General features: G+C 37.3%; 1 protein-coding gene across 1 annotated transcript in view; it reads right to left on the minus strand.

Annotated features, from left to right (window-relative positions):
* LOC128214114 (ADP-ribosylation factor GTPase-activating protein 1-like) overlaps positions 1–17,837 on the minus strand; it is a 42,774-nt gene that overhangs the window by 19,962 nt on the left and 4,975 nt on the right. The window contains exons 2-7 of the mRNA XM_052920383.1: positions 14,960–15,069; positions 14,178–14,349; positions 12,042–12,238; positions 11,532–11,600; positions 9,584–9,689; positions 9,206–9,262 (exon numbers count right to left, since the gene is read on the minus strand). Of these exons, the coding sequence (XP_052776343.1) occupies positions 9,206–9,262; positions 9,584–9,689; positions 11,532–11,600; positions 12,042–12,238; positions 14,178–14,349; positions 14,960–15,069 (711 nt within the window). The remainder of the gene's footprint in view (positions 1–9,205; positions 9,263–9,583; positions 9,690–11,531; positions 11,601–12,041; positions 12,239–14,177; positions 14,350–14,959; positions 15,070–17,837) is intronic.

Below are 17,837 nucleotides of genomic sequence, written 5' to 3' on the forward strand. Positions count from 1 at the left end.
ATGTAGCTTGTGCAGAAAATCCAATATATCGTCTACCAGTCAGCCTTTTATGTCGCCTGAATAATTCCCGCTCTGTTATTGATGCCCATCTAGAGTCACTGAACATCCTCTATTCAACAAATCTTAGATAATTTTTTTCTAAAACATCAAGACAAAACAGTCTCTTATGCAAGAGAAAGCTTCCAACTAGTGCAAATCAGATGAACTGATAAGAAAATTGCTTTTTGATTTGATGACAAAGTTAATGTGATTTTTCTTCTAGTAACTTTTCAAGCACTAGATCTTAATCCACAATTGAAGCTATATTGTAAATAAAAAAACCAGTATTTGACTAGTCAACTGTTAAATCCCTTTTTTGACAGTTAACAAAAAAATACTAATAAAAACTCCCCAGTGAGTTTGTAGTTTAATAGTATTCACTGACAATGCAGAGGTGGTAATCAACTTTTACCAATGACAGTATTTGAATAGTTATTTATTGTTGGTTTTTTTGTGACATTGTTCGTCTCTTGTTTGGATCTGTGTGTATCTGGTTTGGTGTCTTGTGACATTGTATGTTTCTTGTTTCGTTTCTTGTGACATTGTGTATCTCTTGTATGGTCTACTGTGACATTGTGTGTCTCTCGTCTATAGACTTGTGACATTGTGTGTCTCTTGTGACATTGTGTGTCTCTTGTTTTGCATTTTGTGACGTTGTGTCTCTTGTTTTGCATTTTGAGACATTGTGTGTCTCTTGTTTTGCATTTTGTGACATTGTGTGTCTCTTGTTTTGCATTTTGTGACGTTGTGTCTCTTGTTTTGCATTTTGAGACATTGTGTGTCTCTTGTTTTGCATTTTGTGACATTGTGTGTCTCTTGTTTTGCATTTTGAGACATTGTGTGTCATTTGTGACATCGTGTGTCTCTTGTTTTGCATTTTGTGACATTGTATGTCATTGGTGACATTGTGTCTCTTGTTTTGCATTTTGAGACATTGTGTGTCTCTTGTTTTGTATTTTGAGACATTGTGTGTCATTTGTGACATTGTGTGTCTCTTGTTTTGCATTTTGTGACATTGTATATCATTGGTGACATTGTGTCTCTTGTTTTGCATTTTGAGACATTGTGTGTCATTTGTGACATCGTGTGTCTCTTGTTTTGCATTTTGTGACATTGTATGTCATTGGTGACATTGCTTCTCTTGTTTTGCATTTTGTGACATTGTGTGTCTCTTGTGATATTGTGTGTCTCTTGTATGCATTTTGTGTCATTTGTGACATTGTGTGTCTCTTGTTTTTGCATTTTGTGTCTCTTGTTTTGCATTTTGTGACATTGTGTGTCTCTTGTTTTGCATTTTGTGACATTGTATGTCATTGGTAACATTGTGTCTCTTGTTTTGCATTTTGTGACATTGTGTGTTTTTCGTGAAATTATGTGTCTCTTGTTTTGCATTTGGTGACATTTGTGACATTGTGTGTCTCTTGTTTTGCATTTTGTGTCTCTTGTTTTGCATTTGTGACATTGTGTGTCTCTTGTTTTGCATTTTGTGACATTGTATGTCATTGGTGACATTGTGTCTCTTGTTTTGCATTTTGTGACATTGTGTGTTATTTGTGAAATTATGTGTCTCTTGTTTTGCATTTTGTGACATTGTGTCTCTTGTTATACATTTTGTGACATTGTGTGTCTCTTGTTTTACATTTTGTGACATCGTGTGTCTCTTGTTCTGCATTTTGTGACATTTGTGACATTGTGTCTCTTGTTATACATTTTGTGACATTGTCTGTCATTTGTGACATTGTGTGTCTCTTGTTTTACATTTTGTGACATCGTGTGTCTCTTGTTCTGCATTTTGTGACATTGTGTGTCATTTGTGACATTGTGTCTCTTGTGACATTGTGTGTCTTGTTTTGCATTTTGTGACATTGTGTGTCATTTGTGACATTGTGTCTATTGTTTTGCATTTTGTGACATTGTGTGTTATTTGTGACATTGTGTGTCTCTTGTTTTACATTGTGTGACATCGTGTGTCTCTTGTTTTGCATTTTGTGACATTGTGTGTCTCTTGTTTTGCATTTTGTAACATTGTATGTCATTGGTGACATTGTGTCTCTTGTTTTGCATTTTGTGACATTGTGTGTCATTTGTGACATTGTGTCTATTGTTTTGCATTTTGTGACATTGTGTGTTATTTGTGACATTGTGTGTCTCTTGTTTTACATTTTGTGACATTGTGTGTCTCTTGTTTTGCATTTTGTAACATTGTATGTCATTGGTGACATTGTGTCTCTTGTTTTGCATTTTGTGACATTGTGTGTCATTTGTGACATTGTGTGTCTCTTTTGTGTGTCTCGTGTGACATTGTGTGTCTCTTGTGACATTGTGTGTCTCTTGTTTTGCATCTTGTGACATTGTATGTCATTTTGTGACATTGTGTCTCTTGTTTTGCATTTTGTGACATTGTATGTCATTTTGTGACATTGTGTCTCTTGTTTTGCATTTTGTGACATTATGTGTCTCTTGTGACATTGTGTGAAACCTGTTTGGCATATAGTGACATTGTGTGTCATTTGTGACATTGTGTGTCTCTTGTTTTGCATTTTGTGACATTGTGGGTCTCTTGTTTTGCATCTTGTGACATTGTGGGTCTCTCTTTCTTGTGTCTTAAGACATTGTGTATCTCTTGTTTTGTGGTCATGTGACATTGTCTCTTGTTTTGTGTATTTTTACATTGTATGTCTCTTGTTTTGGGGTCATGTGACATGGTATGTCTCTTGTTTTGGGGTTATGTGACATTGTCTCTTGTTTTTGGGTGATGTGACATGGTATGTCTCTTGTTTTGGGGTCATGTGACATGGTATGTCTATTGTTTGTGTCTTGTGACATTGTGCGTCTCTTGTGTAGTGTTTGTAAGGCCATGAGTGTTGAGTCTTTTACAGGACCTTGGTTAAACTTTATACTTAAGGTTTTCTTCGATTATTATATGAAATGATAAATTTAGGAGGAAATGTTTTAAGAACATTATAAAACTTGTTCACCAATTTTGTGTTGGCGATTTTTTTACTGTGTATAGAACACACTTTTTTGCTTCTGAATTCAATTAAAAAGAATGCCTGCCTCTTTTCTAAAGCATTAGGTTTCTGACTTTTTTCGGAGTCAATTTTTAACTCTCAGATGGATTTCAATGACATTTTTTTTAGCACCACAATGTAAGAACATGCGTGAGCTGCCACTGGCCTAATTTCCCAAACACCACTACACGTGGTGAGCGTCTGATGTCTGACCCGGCAATAGACGAGATCTTGTCACGGTACAAACACCTTACTTGCTTCACCATTGGCTCAGATCAATACAACATCACTCACAATCTTGTGGCAGCCATGCATTGCATCTTAACGCTAATGTTCAAGAGAAAATATTTTTTTTCTGTAAAATTAGTATTTATTAACCCTCTAGAGTTTCATATTCCTCACAATTACAAGTATAGATGCTGAAGTACTATTTCATATTATTATTTTAAAAGCAATAAAGGTTGGCAAAATGACTTGTAAATAACCTGTTTTTTACTTTCAAAACCTCAAGAAAGCTGAGAAGCTGAAATGAAATTTCAATCCTCTGAGGATATTTAAAACTCTGACATGTATGGAAAATTTAACAACACTGCAGATGGGGGAGGGGGAGGCACAATTGCCAGCAGACACGGCTGGTGGGAAATCCTATTTTCAAACAGTTTGGCAAGAACGCTTTTCAGATCAATACTGTTCGTAAATTGTGCTTCATCCCTCTTGTCCTTTGTTGTCACAGACTAGAGCTTTTACGCAGGGAGAAAAATGTCTTATATAATTGCATCTTTTGATACTAAAAATTCTTTTACAACAGTAATCTTCACAGGAAGACTTACTCATTAAGATTCCTGCAATAAAAATAATGAGATATTATTAAAACTGCCACTGAAAAAACGTTTTTAAGCAATAATTAAGCATTAAACAAACACGAGCGTTTTTTGTTTTGTTTTTGTCTCCCTCATAGTGTGGTTGTAGGTAATAAATAATCAATGATGGACATGAAATTTGTACTTTTGCACTGGAGATGAACAAAAATACCAGTAGGGGTCATCTACTATTCAAGACCAACCGGCATACCAAATATGAAGTTCCTGGGTTCAAGTTTCTTTCCTTATTGAGCGGAAGTGTGACGTAAGGACTGGTGACCAACAAATTAAACAAAAAAACCTAAAGGTCACTGTGACCTTGACCTACTGACCCCAAAATCAATAGAGATCATCTACTAATCAAGACCAAATAGCAAACCAATTATGAAGTTCCTGGGCCCAAGTGTTTTTAAGTGATTCAGTGAAAACGGTTATTTTACCCCAAGATCACCATGACCTTTGACATACTGGCCTGAAGATTAAAAGGGGTCATCTGCTAGTCATGACCAGATGGCATACCAAGTATGAAGTTCCTGGGTGCAAGCGTTTTTAAATCATTAAGTGGAAACCTTTTTTTAACCATTCGGTCACTGTGACCCTGACCTTCGAACTATTGATCCTAAAATCAATAGGGGTCATCAACTAGTGATGACTAACAAGTATACCAAGTATAAAGTTCCTAGTCGCAAACATTGTTTAGTTATTCAGCGGGAACCATTCTTTCATCTGAAGGTCTTGCAACCTTGATCTTTGACCTGCTGATCTCAAAATCAATAGGGGTCATCTACTAGTCATGACCAATTGGCATATCAAGTATGAATTTCCTTGTTGCAAGTTTAACCTACTGATCTCAAAATAAATAGGGGTCATCAAGCAACCTGCATACCAAGTAAGGAGTTACTGGGCCTAAGCGTTTTCAAGTTTTTGAGCAGAAAATAAAGTGTGACATACAGACTGTCTGACTGACTGACTGACAGTCATGGCAAAAACAATATGTCTCCATTTGGAGAGACATAATTAAGACATTTGAAATACATTCTCTGTCTGGATATTGCCCCACTTGCCAAGAAGTTCACTGATTCTACAGTTAACAGTGTCAATCATCTCAGAGAGCAAATATACAAGGTTGGCAATGAAGATGGCTGCAGACAATCATCCACTAAGACACTAACCCATCACCCTTTCATCACAATACAAAAGAATGTATACACCATTTAAACATCAAAAATCATAATACATGTACCTTTAATCATTCATTGATTAATTCAACCCTACAGAATGGAACTTATAGATATAAATAGATAGGCACCATAAAAATACCATTTTAAAAAATCCAACCACATACTATAAGATTCTTACTTTCAGCTGACAGAAACATTGTATGTTGCTTTGTTTTTGTTCAATTAAATAAAGAGCAAACAGGGCATGGTTTCCTTAACTATTAATTGCTAATTAAGGGCATCCATAAAATAAATTGATTTGCAGCCATACTCTGGCTTGGTCACTAGGAATGGAATTATTTTTTAAAACTGAGTGATGACTTAGCACAAAACAAGAGTACAGCATATCACAGAATTATATTTTGCTTACTCAGTCATTGTGTTAGAGACTTTTTGGGGAGTTGGTCAGGCCACTGCTAACAGACAATTGGTGTGATGGTCAGTCCACTGCTAACAGACAATTGGTGTGATGGTCAGGCCACTGCTAACAGACAATTGGTGTGATGGTCAGGCCACTGCTAACAGACAATTGGTGTGTTGGTCAGGCCACTGCTAACAGACAATTGGTGTGTTGGTCGGGCCACTGCTAACAGACAATTGGTGTGTTGGTCTGTCAAATGGTAACAGACAATTGGTGTGTTGGTCAGACCACTGCTAACAGACAATTAGTGTGTTGGTCTGTCAAATGGTAACAGACAATTGGTGTGTTGGTCTGTCAAATGGTAACAGACAATTGGTGTGTTGGTCAGGCCACTGCTAACAGACAATTAGTGTGTTGGTCTGTAAAATGGTAACAGACAATTAGTGTGTTGGTCTGTCAAATGGTAACAGACAATTGGTGTGTTGGTCTGGCAACTGGTATCAGACAATTGGTATGATGGTCTGGCAACTGGTAACAGACATTTGGTGTGTTGGTCTGGCAACTGGTTACAGATAATTAGTATGATGGTCTGGCAACTGGTAACAGACAATTAGTGTGTTGGTCTGGCAACTGGTAACAGACAATTGGTGTCTTGCTCTGGCAACTGGTAACAGACAATTGGTGTGTTGCTCTGGCAACTGGTAACAGACAATTGGTGTGTTGGTCTGGCAACTGGTTACAGACAATTGGTGTGATGGTCTGGCAACTGGCAACACAATTGGGGCAACTGGTAACAGACAATTGGTGTGTTGGTCTGGCAACTGGTAACAGACAATTGGTGTGTCGGTCTGGCAACTGGTAACAGACAATTCGTGTGATGGTCTGGCAACTGGCAACAGACAATTGGGGCAACTGGTAACAGACAATTGGTGTTTTGGTCTGGCAACTGGTTACAGACAATTGGTGTGATGGTCTGGCAACTGGCAACCGACAATTGTTGTGTTAGTCTGGCAACTGGTAACAGACAATTAGTGTCTTGCCCTGGCAACTGGTATCAGACAATTGGTGTGTTGGTCTGGCAACTGGTAACAGACAATTAGTGTGTTTGTCTGGCAACTGGTAACAGACAATTGGGGTGATGGTCTGGCATCTGGCAACCGACAATTGGTGTGTTGGTCTGGCAACTGGTAACAGACAATTCGTGTCTTGGACTGGCAAATGGCAACCAACAATTGGTGTGTTGGTCTGGCAACTGGCAACCGACAATTGGTGTGTTGGTCTGGCAACTGGTAACAGACAATTGGTGTGTTGGTCTGGCAACTACTAACAGACAATTGGTGTGTTGGTCTGGCAACTGGTAACAGACAATTAGTGTGTTGGTCTGGCAACTACTAACAGACAATTGGTGTGTTGGTCTGGCAACTGGTTACAGACAATTGGTGTGTTGGTCTGGCAACTGGTTACAGACAATTGGTGTGTTGGTCTGGCAACTGGTTACAGACAATTGGTGTGTTGGTCTGGCAACTGCTAACAGACAATTGGTGTGTTGGTCTGGCAACTGGTAACAGACAATTAGTGTGTTGGTCTGGCAACTACTAACATACAATTGGTGTGTTGGTCTGGCAACTGGTAACAGACAATTAGTGTGTTGGTCTGGCAACTGGTAACAGACAATTGGTGTGTTGGTCTGGCAACTGGTTACAGACAATTGGTGTGTTGGTCTGGCAACTGCTAACAGAGAATTGGTGTGTTGGTCTGGCAACTGGTAACAGACAATTAGTGTGTTGGTCTGGCAACTGGTTACAGACAATTGGTGTGTTGGTCTGGCAACTGGTAACAGACAATTAGTGTGTTGGTCTGGCAACTGGTAACAGACAATTGGTGTGTTGGTCTGGCAACTGGTAACAGACAATTGGTGTGTTGGTCTGGCAACTGCTCACAGACAATTGATGAGTAGGTCTGACATTGCTCACAAACAATTGGCGAGTAGGTCCGGCCACTGCTAACAATAATTCTGTTGTGTCACGGCTAATAAACAATTGGCACATGGGTCATGATAGGGCTTACAAACTTTTCTTAAAGGATAACCAAACTTTTAAATCTTATTCGAATTTCTAACATGTTATCAACGAATCGGGTGCATGACATAATATACACAACAGATTGACAATAAAAAGCAAAAATAAGTCAACACTGAACAAAAATACTGGTTTGACAACAATGATTTACCTGATTCCAACCAGATAACTACAACAACAAAGAACTCTTGTTACTACTGTTTGTTTATACTCATTCATTTCAACAAGTAAAGACAGCCAAGAGAATGTGTTCCTTGTAATACTTAAACCTATGGTCTCTTAGATGACAAGTGTTTATGTATGAGCAATATGCAATTGATGTTACATGGTGTCTTTCAAGCTCAGGGCTTGTATTTAATAAGCCACTTAGATTGAACTTTAATTTAAGATTAGAAACAACATGTTTTGATTGGCCTGTATATTTAGCTGAGCAATAGGCTGAATTGACTCAGGGCCAGTATTCAATATTGATTTTATCCTTATCCTTCCACATGATTCCAGTCAGCCTATTGGTCAGCTTAGAATACAAGCCAATCAAAACACTTTGTTTCTAACATTAAATTTTAGTTCAATCTAAGTTGCTTATTGGATACAGCCCCAGGTCACCAAACGAAGACATCCAATTATCCAAAATAGGTATCATTTGACCAAATATAAGTGTTGTAATAAATGTCTGTAATGTTTCCCTTCAAAGTCTGGGGCACATTGTCATTCTTATATTAACAACAACATGACATCAGAACCACATCGGGAGAAGATCAGACTTAAAAAGTCACAAGTTATGTGCCATTATATCTTAAAGGAAGATGTACTGAATTATTTTCGCAGAAAAATAAAATAAAAGATGTTTCCAGAAAGATCAATGTCCAAGATGCCAAATCTATGATTTAATAAACTAAAATAATTGTCAATCACAGTTAACTAATGCAATTGCAGCTGGGATCAATACCAGCAGACAGAATCGCAACAGTTATCAAACTCACCCACTTATCTTTCCTATTTTGAATGACAAGTATTGACGAACATTCACAAGTGATTAACACTCTTGATGATGTAATTAAAAACGAAACTGAACAATGTAAGATGGATAACATGATGATTATTTTTCAGATCTCATGACCTTGCCTTTAAAGTCAAAACATTTGCTCTGGTGTTATCTACATTATACCTTTTAAAAGCAAATTCAATTTCCAAACAATTACTGTCACTGATGTCGACATGTCTGAAGGGATGTCTTGACAATTTCACTTGTTAAATTGGCCTTGAATTTTTGAACTTTAAAGTTGGTTCATGCCTGAGTGTCTATTATTAAAGAAGTTAATGACACTATTTTGACTTCTTGGGACCTTCATATAAAGATCAATATGTTCAAATAAGTTTTGTTATATACAGTATGAAGGTTTACGCGACCATCACTTGAATATTCAAAATGACATTTTGGTCAAATTATATGCACAGCTATAACCTATACATTGGCCTGTCCTTCAATTACAAAGTGCTGAGTTGGAAGAATCAGTAGTGAAGAGTTATCAAAATAACTTACCGGTAGTTTTCAGCCTTTAAAACCTAACAATTGTGAGTAAGCATACTCATGTATGCATCAATACAATCACGTAAGTGTGAGTGAATTCCTTACCTTTTCTGAGGCTACTGCAGCAATCTTGGTGGCGCCTGTGGTGAATGTAGACCAGCCCTGTAATACACAACAACAAGGCTCATGCCTAAAACGTTCATGGAGTATAAAAAATAATCATTATTCAATTTATGGAGTTGGTGTATTTATTATGGAGTTGGTGGTGTATTTATTAATTGTTATAAAAAATAAACTTTTGAAATTATTTATTATGTTAAAACATATCTTTTATCACATATTCCTTCACACGCAAAAGAGGGTTTTTTAGAAGTTGGAATGAAACTTTGCATCTCATACCTTAAAGTTAACTTTAAGCATTTATTGAACACCAAACAATTGAAAATGCTTATGATTACAAGTTGTAAGGTGACTATGACATACACTGGAGAGACTGGACATGGTGTTCTCAAAAAAGTCATCTTCCTTCTTCTTCTCAACGGTGTTACCAAACCCCGCGTACTTCCCACCTTGGCTCGGGGGCAGGTCCCTGCAAGCATAGAGTTATACAGACATCACAGTGTTATTTAACCCCGCATACTTCCCGCCCTGACTCGGGGAGGGTCCCTGCAAGCACAGAGTTATACAGACATCACAGTGTTATTTAACCCCGCGTACTTCCCACCTTGGCTCGGGGGAGGGTCCCTGCAAGCATAGAGTTATACAGACATCACAGTGTTATTTAACCCCGCATACTTCCCGCCCTGACTCGGGGCAGGTCCCTGCAAGCATAGAGTTATACAGACATCACAGTGTTATTTAACCCCGCGTACTTCCCACCTTGGCTCGGGGGAGGGTCCCTGCAAGCATATAGTTATACAGACATCACAGTGTTATTTAACCCCGCGTACTTCCCACCTTGGCTGGGGGGGCAGGTCCCTGCAAGCATAGAGTTATACAGACATCACAGTGTTATTAAACCCCGCATACTTCCCGCCCTGACTCGGGGAGGGTCCCTGCAAGCACAGAGTTATACAGACATCACAGTGTTATTTAACCCCGCGTACTTCCTGCCCTGACTCGGGGAGGGTCCCTGCAAGCATGGGGTTATACAGACATCACAGTGTTATTTAACCCCGCGTACTTCCCGCCCTGACTCGGGGAGGGTCCCTGCAAGCATACAGTTATACAGACATCACAGTGTTATTTAACCCCGCGTACTTCCCACCTTGGCTCGGGGCAGGTCCCTGCAAGCATAGAGTTATACAGACATCACAGTGTTATTTAACCCCGCATACTTCCCGCCCTGACTCAGGGGAGGGTCCCTGCAAGCATAGAGTTATACAGACATCACAGTGTTATTTAACCCCGCATACTTCCCGCCCTGACTCGAGGCAGGTCCCTGCAAGCATAGAGTTATACAGACATCACAGTGTTATTAAACCCCGCATACTTCCCGCCCTGACTCGGGGAGGGTCCCTGCAAGCACAGAGTTATACAGACATCACAGTGTTATTTAACCCCGCATACTTCCCGCCCTGACTCGGGGCAGGTCCCTGCAAGCATAGAGTTATACAGACATCACAGTGTTATTTAACCCCGCGTACTCCCGCCCTGACTCGGGGCAGGTCCCTGCAAGCATAGAGTTATACAGACATCACAGTGTTATTTAACCCCGCATACTTCCCGCCCTGACTCGGGGGAGGGTCCCTGCAAGCATAGAGTTATACAGACATCACAGTGTTATTTAACCCCGCGTACTTCCCGCCCTGACTCGGGGCAGGTCCCTGCAAGCATAGAGTTATACAGACATCACAGTGTTATTTAACCCCGCGTACTTCCCGCCCTGACTCGGGGAGGGTCCCTGCAAGCATAGAGTTATACAGACATCACAGTGTTATTTAACCCCGCATACTTCCCGCCCTGACTCGGGGGAGGGTCCCTGCAAGCATAGAGTTATACAGACATCACAGTGTTATTTAACCCCGCATACTTCCCGCCCTGACTCGGGGGAGGGTCCCTGCAAGCATAGAGTTATACAGACATCACAGTGTTATTTAACCCCGCATACTTCCCGCCCTGACTCGGGGGAGGGTCCCTGCAAGCACGGGGTTAAAGACATAACAATGATAATGGTGTTACTAAACCCCGCATACTTCCCGCCCTGACTCGGGGCAGGGTCCCTGCAAGCATGGGGTTAAAGACATAACAATGATAACGGTGTTACTAAACCCTGAATACTTCCCAACCTGACTCAGGGGCAGGTCCCTGCAACGATTATATACAGTTATACAGACATGTACATAAGAAGATTTGATTATTATCATTTAAAGCCTACATTAACATTCAAGAAATACATGGTAAAAAATGGCCGACTAATGTATGGACTTACTCTCTACGGTAGGCATTTTCTGACTGTTTCCGAGTGAAGAAGTCCTCTTTGTGCTTCTTTATGTCATCGCTGCATAAGAAAATCATTTTTCCTTATTTCAATGGTGTTGTTTTATATTCATATTTTAAACTTAGCTTCTACTTTCCGTTTTGTATATTTGTATACCAACTGAACTGACAGTATTAAGTATGAAACTACTATGACTTGGAGGTTGTATAGCATTAATATGAAAATTTAAAGTTAAATTGCGCAAAATCAGAAGAACAATAATATTCTATATCAGAATGAGTGCATATGTTTTCATATAAAATATGTGATAAACGTATTTTGTATCCATAACATGTGAATAGTGATAATTTATTCATTAAAAAAGTATGAAAAAAATGTATGTCTCTGTTGTTTCATCCCAACAAATAAATTGGTAAAACTCAAGTTTATGCACTTGTTCTGCCATTCTCAAAAGTCTAAGTGAGTCTCCACAGATGCTTGCATATGTTTATCTTCACTCACCTAGAGATAGACTCCTGGTAGCCTCCTCCTGATGCCCCATTATAGCCCCCACTGTTGCTGGAGCTGGCAGACATGCGTGGGTAGCTGGCAGATGTTTTCATGCCCCCACCCCCTGGCGATGTCGCCACAAATGGTCGGTGGTTCCTGGCTGATGACGTTTCCTCACTCCATGGCTTCCCTCCTGCTAGTGTGGCAATCTGCAGACATACAGCATGGTTCAAATAACGAGCTTAGTACAGCATACAGAGAGAAAGCTCAGAGCTGACATGTGATCACTAGGTAAACTGTTCAAGTAAGAAAAAGAACCAAACTGCCACGGACTAATCTTGAGTTAAATTGAACGATATCACAAAAATACTCAAGTCAAATCTCAATCTCAGTCTCAACTCTTTTTATCAAATTACAGCATCATATGATTCAAAATAATTAATGTTTTACCCTTTTTAAAATTGCATTCTCTCATTCATTATGTTGATTAAAAAGTTGGTCAATATTTTATAGAAAATTTAAAAAAAAAAACAGCTGTCACAGAGACAGCGCGCTCAACTATTCTGCCACTTTTCAGTGTAAGGATTGAAAAGTTTTGGCGAAACATGCATGGATCACTGTTAGATTAGATTTCAATGCAATACATGATGTGCTGAGATATTAACATAAATGTGGTTACATGCAAAATTTTAATGAGAATTTTTAAGTCTAATAATAAAGGGCCATTATTTGCAAAGTACAGTTATCTAACTTGGTTATTCAATTAAGTTGGGTGGTTGAATACCATTGTATAAAGTCTCAATGCAATACATGGAGTAGTTGCTGAGATATTAAAATTATATATTATGAAAGATAGAGTTATCTTACTTGATTAAATACGAAGGTTAAATGGTTAAACCGTAACCAGCATTTTTATGTCAAATAAAAAATGGGCCATTATTTGAATTAAATGCAAACTAGTGTTATCTTACTTGGTAATTTAAGTAGATTGGATGGTTGAGTACCATTGTATAAAGTCTCAATGCAATACATCAAGTAGTTGCTGAGATATTAACCTATGTGTGCCTACATGCAAAACCTTAACCAGAATTTTTAAGTCAAATAATAAAGGCCCATAATTTGCATTATATTACAATTTTTTTTTTTTATCTTACTTCATTAATTTAGTAGGTTATATAGTTGGGTATACATATCTAAAGTTTCAATGCAATACATGATATATTTGCTGTGATATTGACTTAATTGTGGTTACATGCAAAACCTTAACAAGAATTTCTAAGTCGAATAATAAAGGGCAATTATTTTGCATTAAATGCAAACTAGAGTTATCAAACTTGATTAATTAAGTAGATTGGATGGTTGAGTACCATTGTATTAAGTCTCAATGCAATACCTCAAGTAGTTGCTGAGATATTAACCTATATATGTGTGCTTGCACGCAAAACCTTTACCAGAATTTCGAAGTCAAATAATAAAGGCCTATTATTTGCATCAAATGCAAACTAGAGTTATCTAACTTGGCTAATTAAGTAGGTTGGATGGTTGAGTACCATTGTATAAAATCTCAATGCAATACCTCAAGTAGTTGCTGAGATATTAATCTATGTGTGCTTGCACGCAAAACCTTAACCAGAATTTTTAAGTCGAATAATCAAGGCCTATTATTTGCATTATATTCAAATAATTGTTATCTAACTTCATAAATTTAGTATGTAAGATAGTTGGGAATGCAAATCGGATGCCGACGCCGACGCAAGGGTGAGTAGTATAGGTCTCCTTCTTCTTCGAATAGTCGGGCTAAAAATGAGAGCAAAAATTGTACTTGAGTCCAATTTATTAATTTTGAGTTTTACTCAAGTACATTTTGTGCTGTAGTATTTTTTTTTTTAGAATATTGAACAATAATGTTAATTAACATAATGCATGTGACAATGTGCTTTTAATAACAGCAAAACATTAGTAATTTTTAATAATGTCATACTGTAATGTGGAAAAATGAATTGAGACTGAGATTGAGATTTGACATAAGTATTTTCGTGATATTGGGACCAGGACTTAAGTTAAACAGTTTGCTAACATGTACTTCGATCATCTCCAAAAGTAATACCTTAAAGCATTTGAAAATCATTTCCAACAAACTGGGTTTACCTTGTCTCTGTAGAGGGCAGCAGCACGGCTGTTGTACTTCTCTGTCAGGGACCAGCCCTCGTTGTAGTCTGATTGGCTGGTAAAGAAGTCACGGGCCTTTCGGTTTCCTCCAGCTTTCATCTTTTCTAGCTCAAGATCTTTCCACTTATCCATGGACACTGACCGCACAAAACTGAAAAAGATTTTTTTTATATACATCAATTTAAGATAATTAGTACTAACAAGTTTTCTGGAAATGGATGATTCCCCTATTTGGAGGGTCCATCATAGTCAAGACCAATTATAATACTAATTTTAGGGAAAAGGCGCAAAACTTTTAATAGATTGAGTTACCGAGCAGATCTACTACACAATCAAACTTCACCAAGATAGTTTGCCTACAAACAGTGTCACTCAGTTTCATGATGATTGAAATATATATATATACATTAAGCAATTATCTGCATAAGGTTTTGTTAACAAGGCTGACGCAGCCAGAACCGCTGCCGATATGGAATACCTACAAATGTATATTTAGAGGCAACACAAATCTAGACTAAAAGATAAAAACATTTAACAGGAATCACCCTGAAGAAACCAATCAGCTATTATCAGTCAGTAGATTTCAGAGAGACTTGCGATTGTACACATTTTTTTAACAAATGGTATTTATCATAATTAAGTAAGACAGAATTCGGACAGTCCCTGACTACAGTATTCAGATGATACAGCCAATAACTATGATGTCCTATTAGGGACTACAATAAAGGAAAATGTTAAGCTGTAACTAAATTATCTTTAACCTGAGATGTACACCAAGTCCTCTGTGTTTCCCCGAGCATTCCAAGCATATCCATATTCCATACGTAACACTGACCCACTGGGGGTTGTGGGTATTGCATTCAAAACACGTCTGAAAGAATAAATGTAAAATCATGTTACCAAAATTGCTTAATAATATATTTTTTTAAATGGACTTTAAGGTATAAAGTTTAACCTAAATATGTTTCAGTACATTCATTATTTCCATAGATTAATGGATGATGTTGTTCACATCAACACCATTGATGTAATGTGTACTGTAGAGTGCCGACTTTAAATTTTGATCCTAGAAATCCAAAAATAATTCATTATGCATTTCTGGATTGAGAAAGTTGTGGAATGTGAAATCAAGTGAAATTCAAATATTGGCAGTGAAAACCAATAAGAAAATGCTGAGAAGAATATTATGAGTAACATGTACGTGTGCACTGTTAGTTACCCATCAGGTAATTATATGAAAAACCAGATCATGGGTGTTTTGTGCTTTTCCAATGTCTAACTGGATTTTTGAGGTTGTTTAATTCAGGACTGTTACTCATACTCCTGTAATAATTGATAATCAGATTAACACTTTTTACACATGTATTGTTTGATGCATTTGTGTTGTCTGCTATTTAATGATAACACAAAGTGCAGACAACATGGTGTTATGTATAATCATGTATTTTTTCTCATCACGTCTAAATTGCTGAACAAAGTCATACATGGGTATCAAACCTGAATGACTAAATGGTACAGTGAAGGTGATATATGATCATAATGGAAAGTCAATATAAGCAGCAGCCTATGGAGAGTAAGGATATTTAATGTCATGATAAATGATTAATGATCTAAGTTTAGCAAGTGTGTTTCATCATTTTGCAAGTAATCACAGAGACTTGCAAAAAAATGTGAGTTCTTTAAATAGAAATATTTTAACCCTCTGTACTTAACATTTTAATTATTTGATGGGAAAACTGATATGAATGTCACAAAATACAACAATATACATATAAATTAGATTAGAGGGACTGGTATTGACAAAGCCACAATAATAGGCTTCAGGGAGTCATTTAGACATTTTTTTTACATTTCAATGTAATGCCACAATTATCAATTGTAAATCCCCTGCCAAATAATATCAAGTATTATTTAAGCCTAAGTTCAATTTTACAAACAGTATGGGTTTTTTTTTCCAATATCCAGTACACACATATATTTATTAACCCAGCCAATACAGTTTGTCATAATAGAATGACCTTTTTTCAAGATCTCTGCAGTGTTAACAACATGTAGGTAAATCTCATAACAAGAAGGACTATCACCTGCCCAAGTTTTCATGCCTCAGATCAAATTTTTATTGAATGTTTTTTCCTGAAGAAACATTTACCCAAAGATTCAATATATGACCATTAGGCCTAAAAAAAATATATGTCTGTTTCAGGTAACCCGACTCTAACTATTTTTTTCCGTTTCTGAGCAAAAAAAATATTCGTTAGCGAATAGAGAGTTACGAAGGGCGGATAAATGCAGATTTTAATCAGAATTATTGTTTATATGATAAAACAAAGTCAGGCAATGACAGCAATGTAGAAAAGACTGCCGTGTGCAAGAAAACACTCTGAATTTACGACAGATTTAGAAAAAAAATCAATAAAAATCCCTACCTACCCTACCTAGAAATTTTGGGAAGGTTACCCTACCCAAACATTTTTTTTTTTTGCCTTATCAACTTAAACTTTGAATAGCTTGATATCATATAAATAAGGACCAATGTTGGTGCTTAAAACTGCTGCACTCCATTCATCATAGCATTAACGGCAGTGAGTTCAAAGCTGCAAGTCTGTCATTACCAAATATCATAATAAGACTCAAAGGCGTTTATTTGTATGAAGTTTTGGACACATATTCTGGTTGGGTTTTTGACTGGCCTGACCAGACCATTTCCAGACCAACCAAAATCTCCGTACCAGTCCAGAATTCATTCGGAATCAAATGTACTCACATCTGTGCATCATGCAACATCCTTTATTTCCAAGAATATGTCACTAGCTTTATGTTTGGAAAATGACTTGAATTGCACTACCAAAGTATTAAGTCTGATTAAAATCAACCAGCAGGACTATTTCAGTTCTTTTGCACAAAACATTTCAAAACAACAACTCTTTGAAACACTGTTCACGTTATTGTCATAATGTTCAAACTATATCTGACCGATGTCTGGTGTAGACTTAATGAGACACTGAATCTGTAATATTATTGGATGTGTTTATGTTTAACGTAAGATTTCTAATTGGGTAGGTAATTTTCTTTTAATGTTGAATATATTGTGAAAAAATATTTACAGGTGTGAAAAGTAAAGTGTGTAAGTACTTTCTTGCATTATTGTTCAAAATAATTTTGAGAAAATTAACCCACCAGTGATAATTGTTTGAATTTGTCTCTTTTGTTAATTAATGTAAAGTGTTGAAATCATTATCTGATGTTTGATCAATTGTAATTAGTAGTCATGAAACAGAGGACAACCCAGTAAACATTTGATGTTGGGTCAACGTTGGACCCCAACATCGAATTAATGTTGGATTATGGTTGGATTTGAAAGTTTTTTAGATGTCATACCCCAACGTTGGATCAACGTCGGGGTACAACCATAATCCAACCATTTCCCATCATAAATCCAACCATATTCCAACCATTACCCGATGTTAATCCACCCATTTCCCGATATTAGTCCAACCATAACCCAACGTTAATCGAACCATAACTTACTACTTTGTGCTAACCCAATACTGCGTCGATTAACTAATTATGTTCTGAATATCTGAATATGATTAATATAATTAGACATGACATAAACAATAAAATATTCTTTATTTAATC

The sequence above is a fragment of the Mya arenaria genome, chromosome 13 (genome assembly GCF_026914265.1).
Source record: "Mya arenaria isolate MELC-2E11 chromosome 13, ASM2691426v1".
Lineage (NCBI taxonomy): Eukaryota > Metazoa > Mollusca > Bivalvia > Myida > Myidae > Mya > Mya arenaria.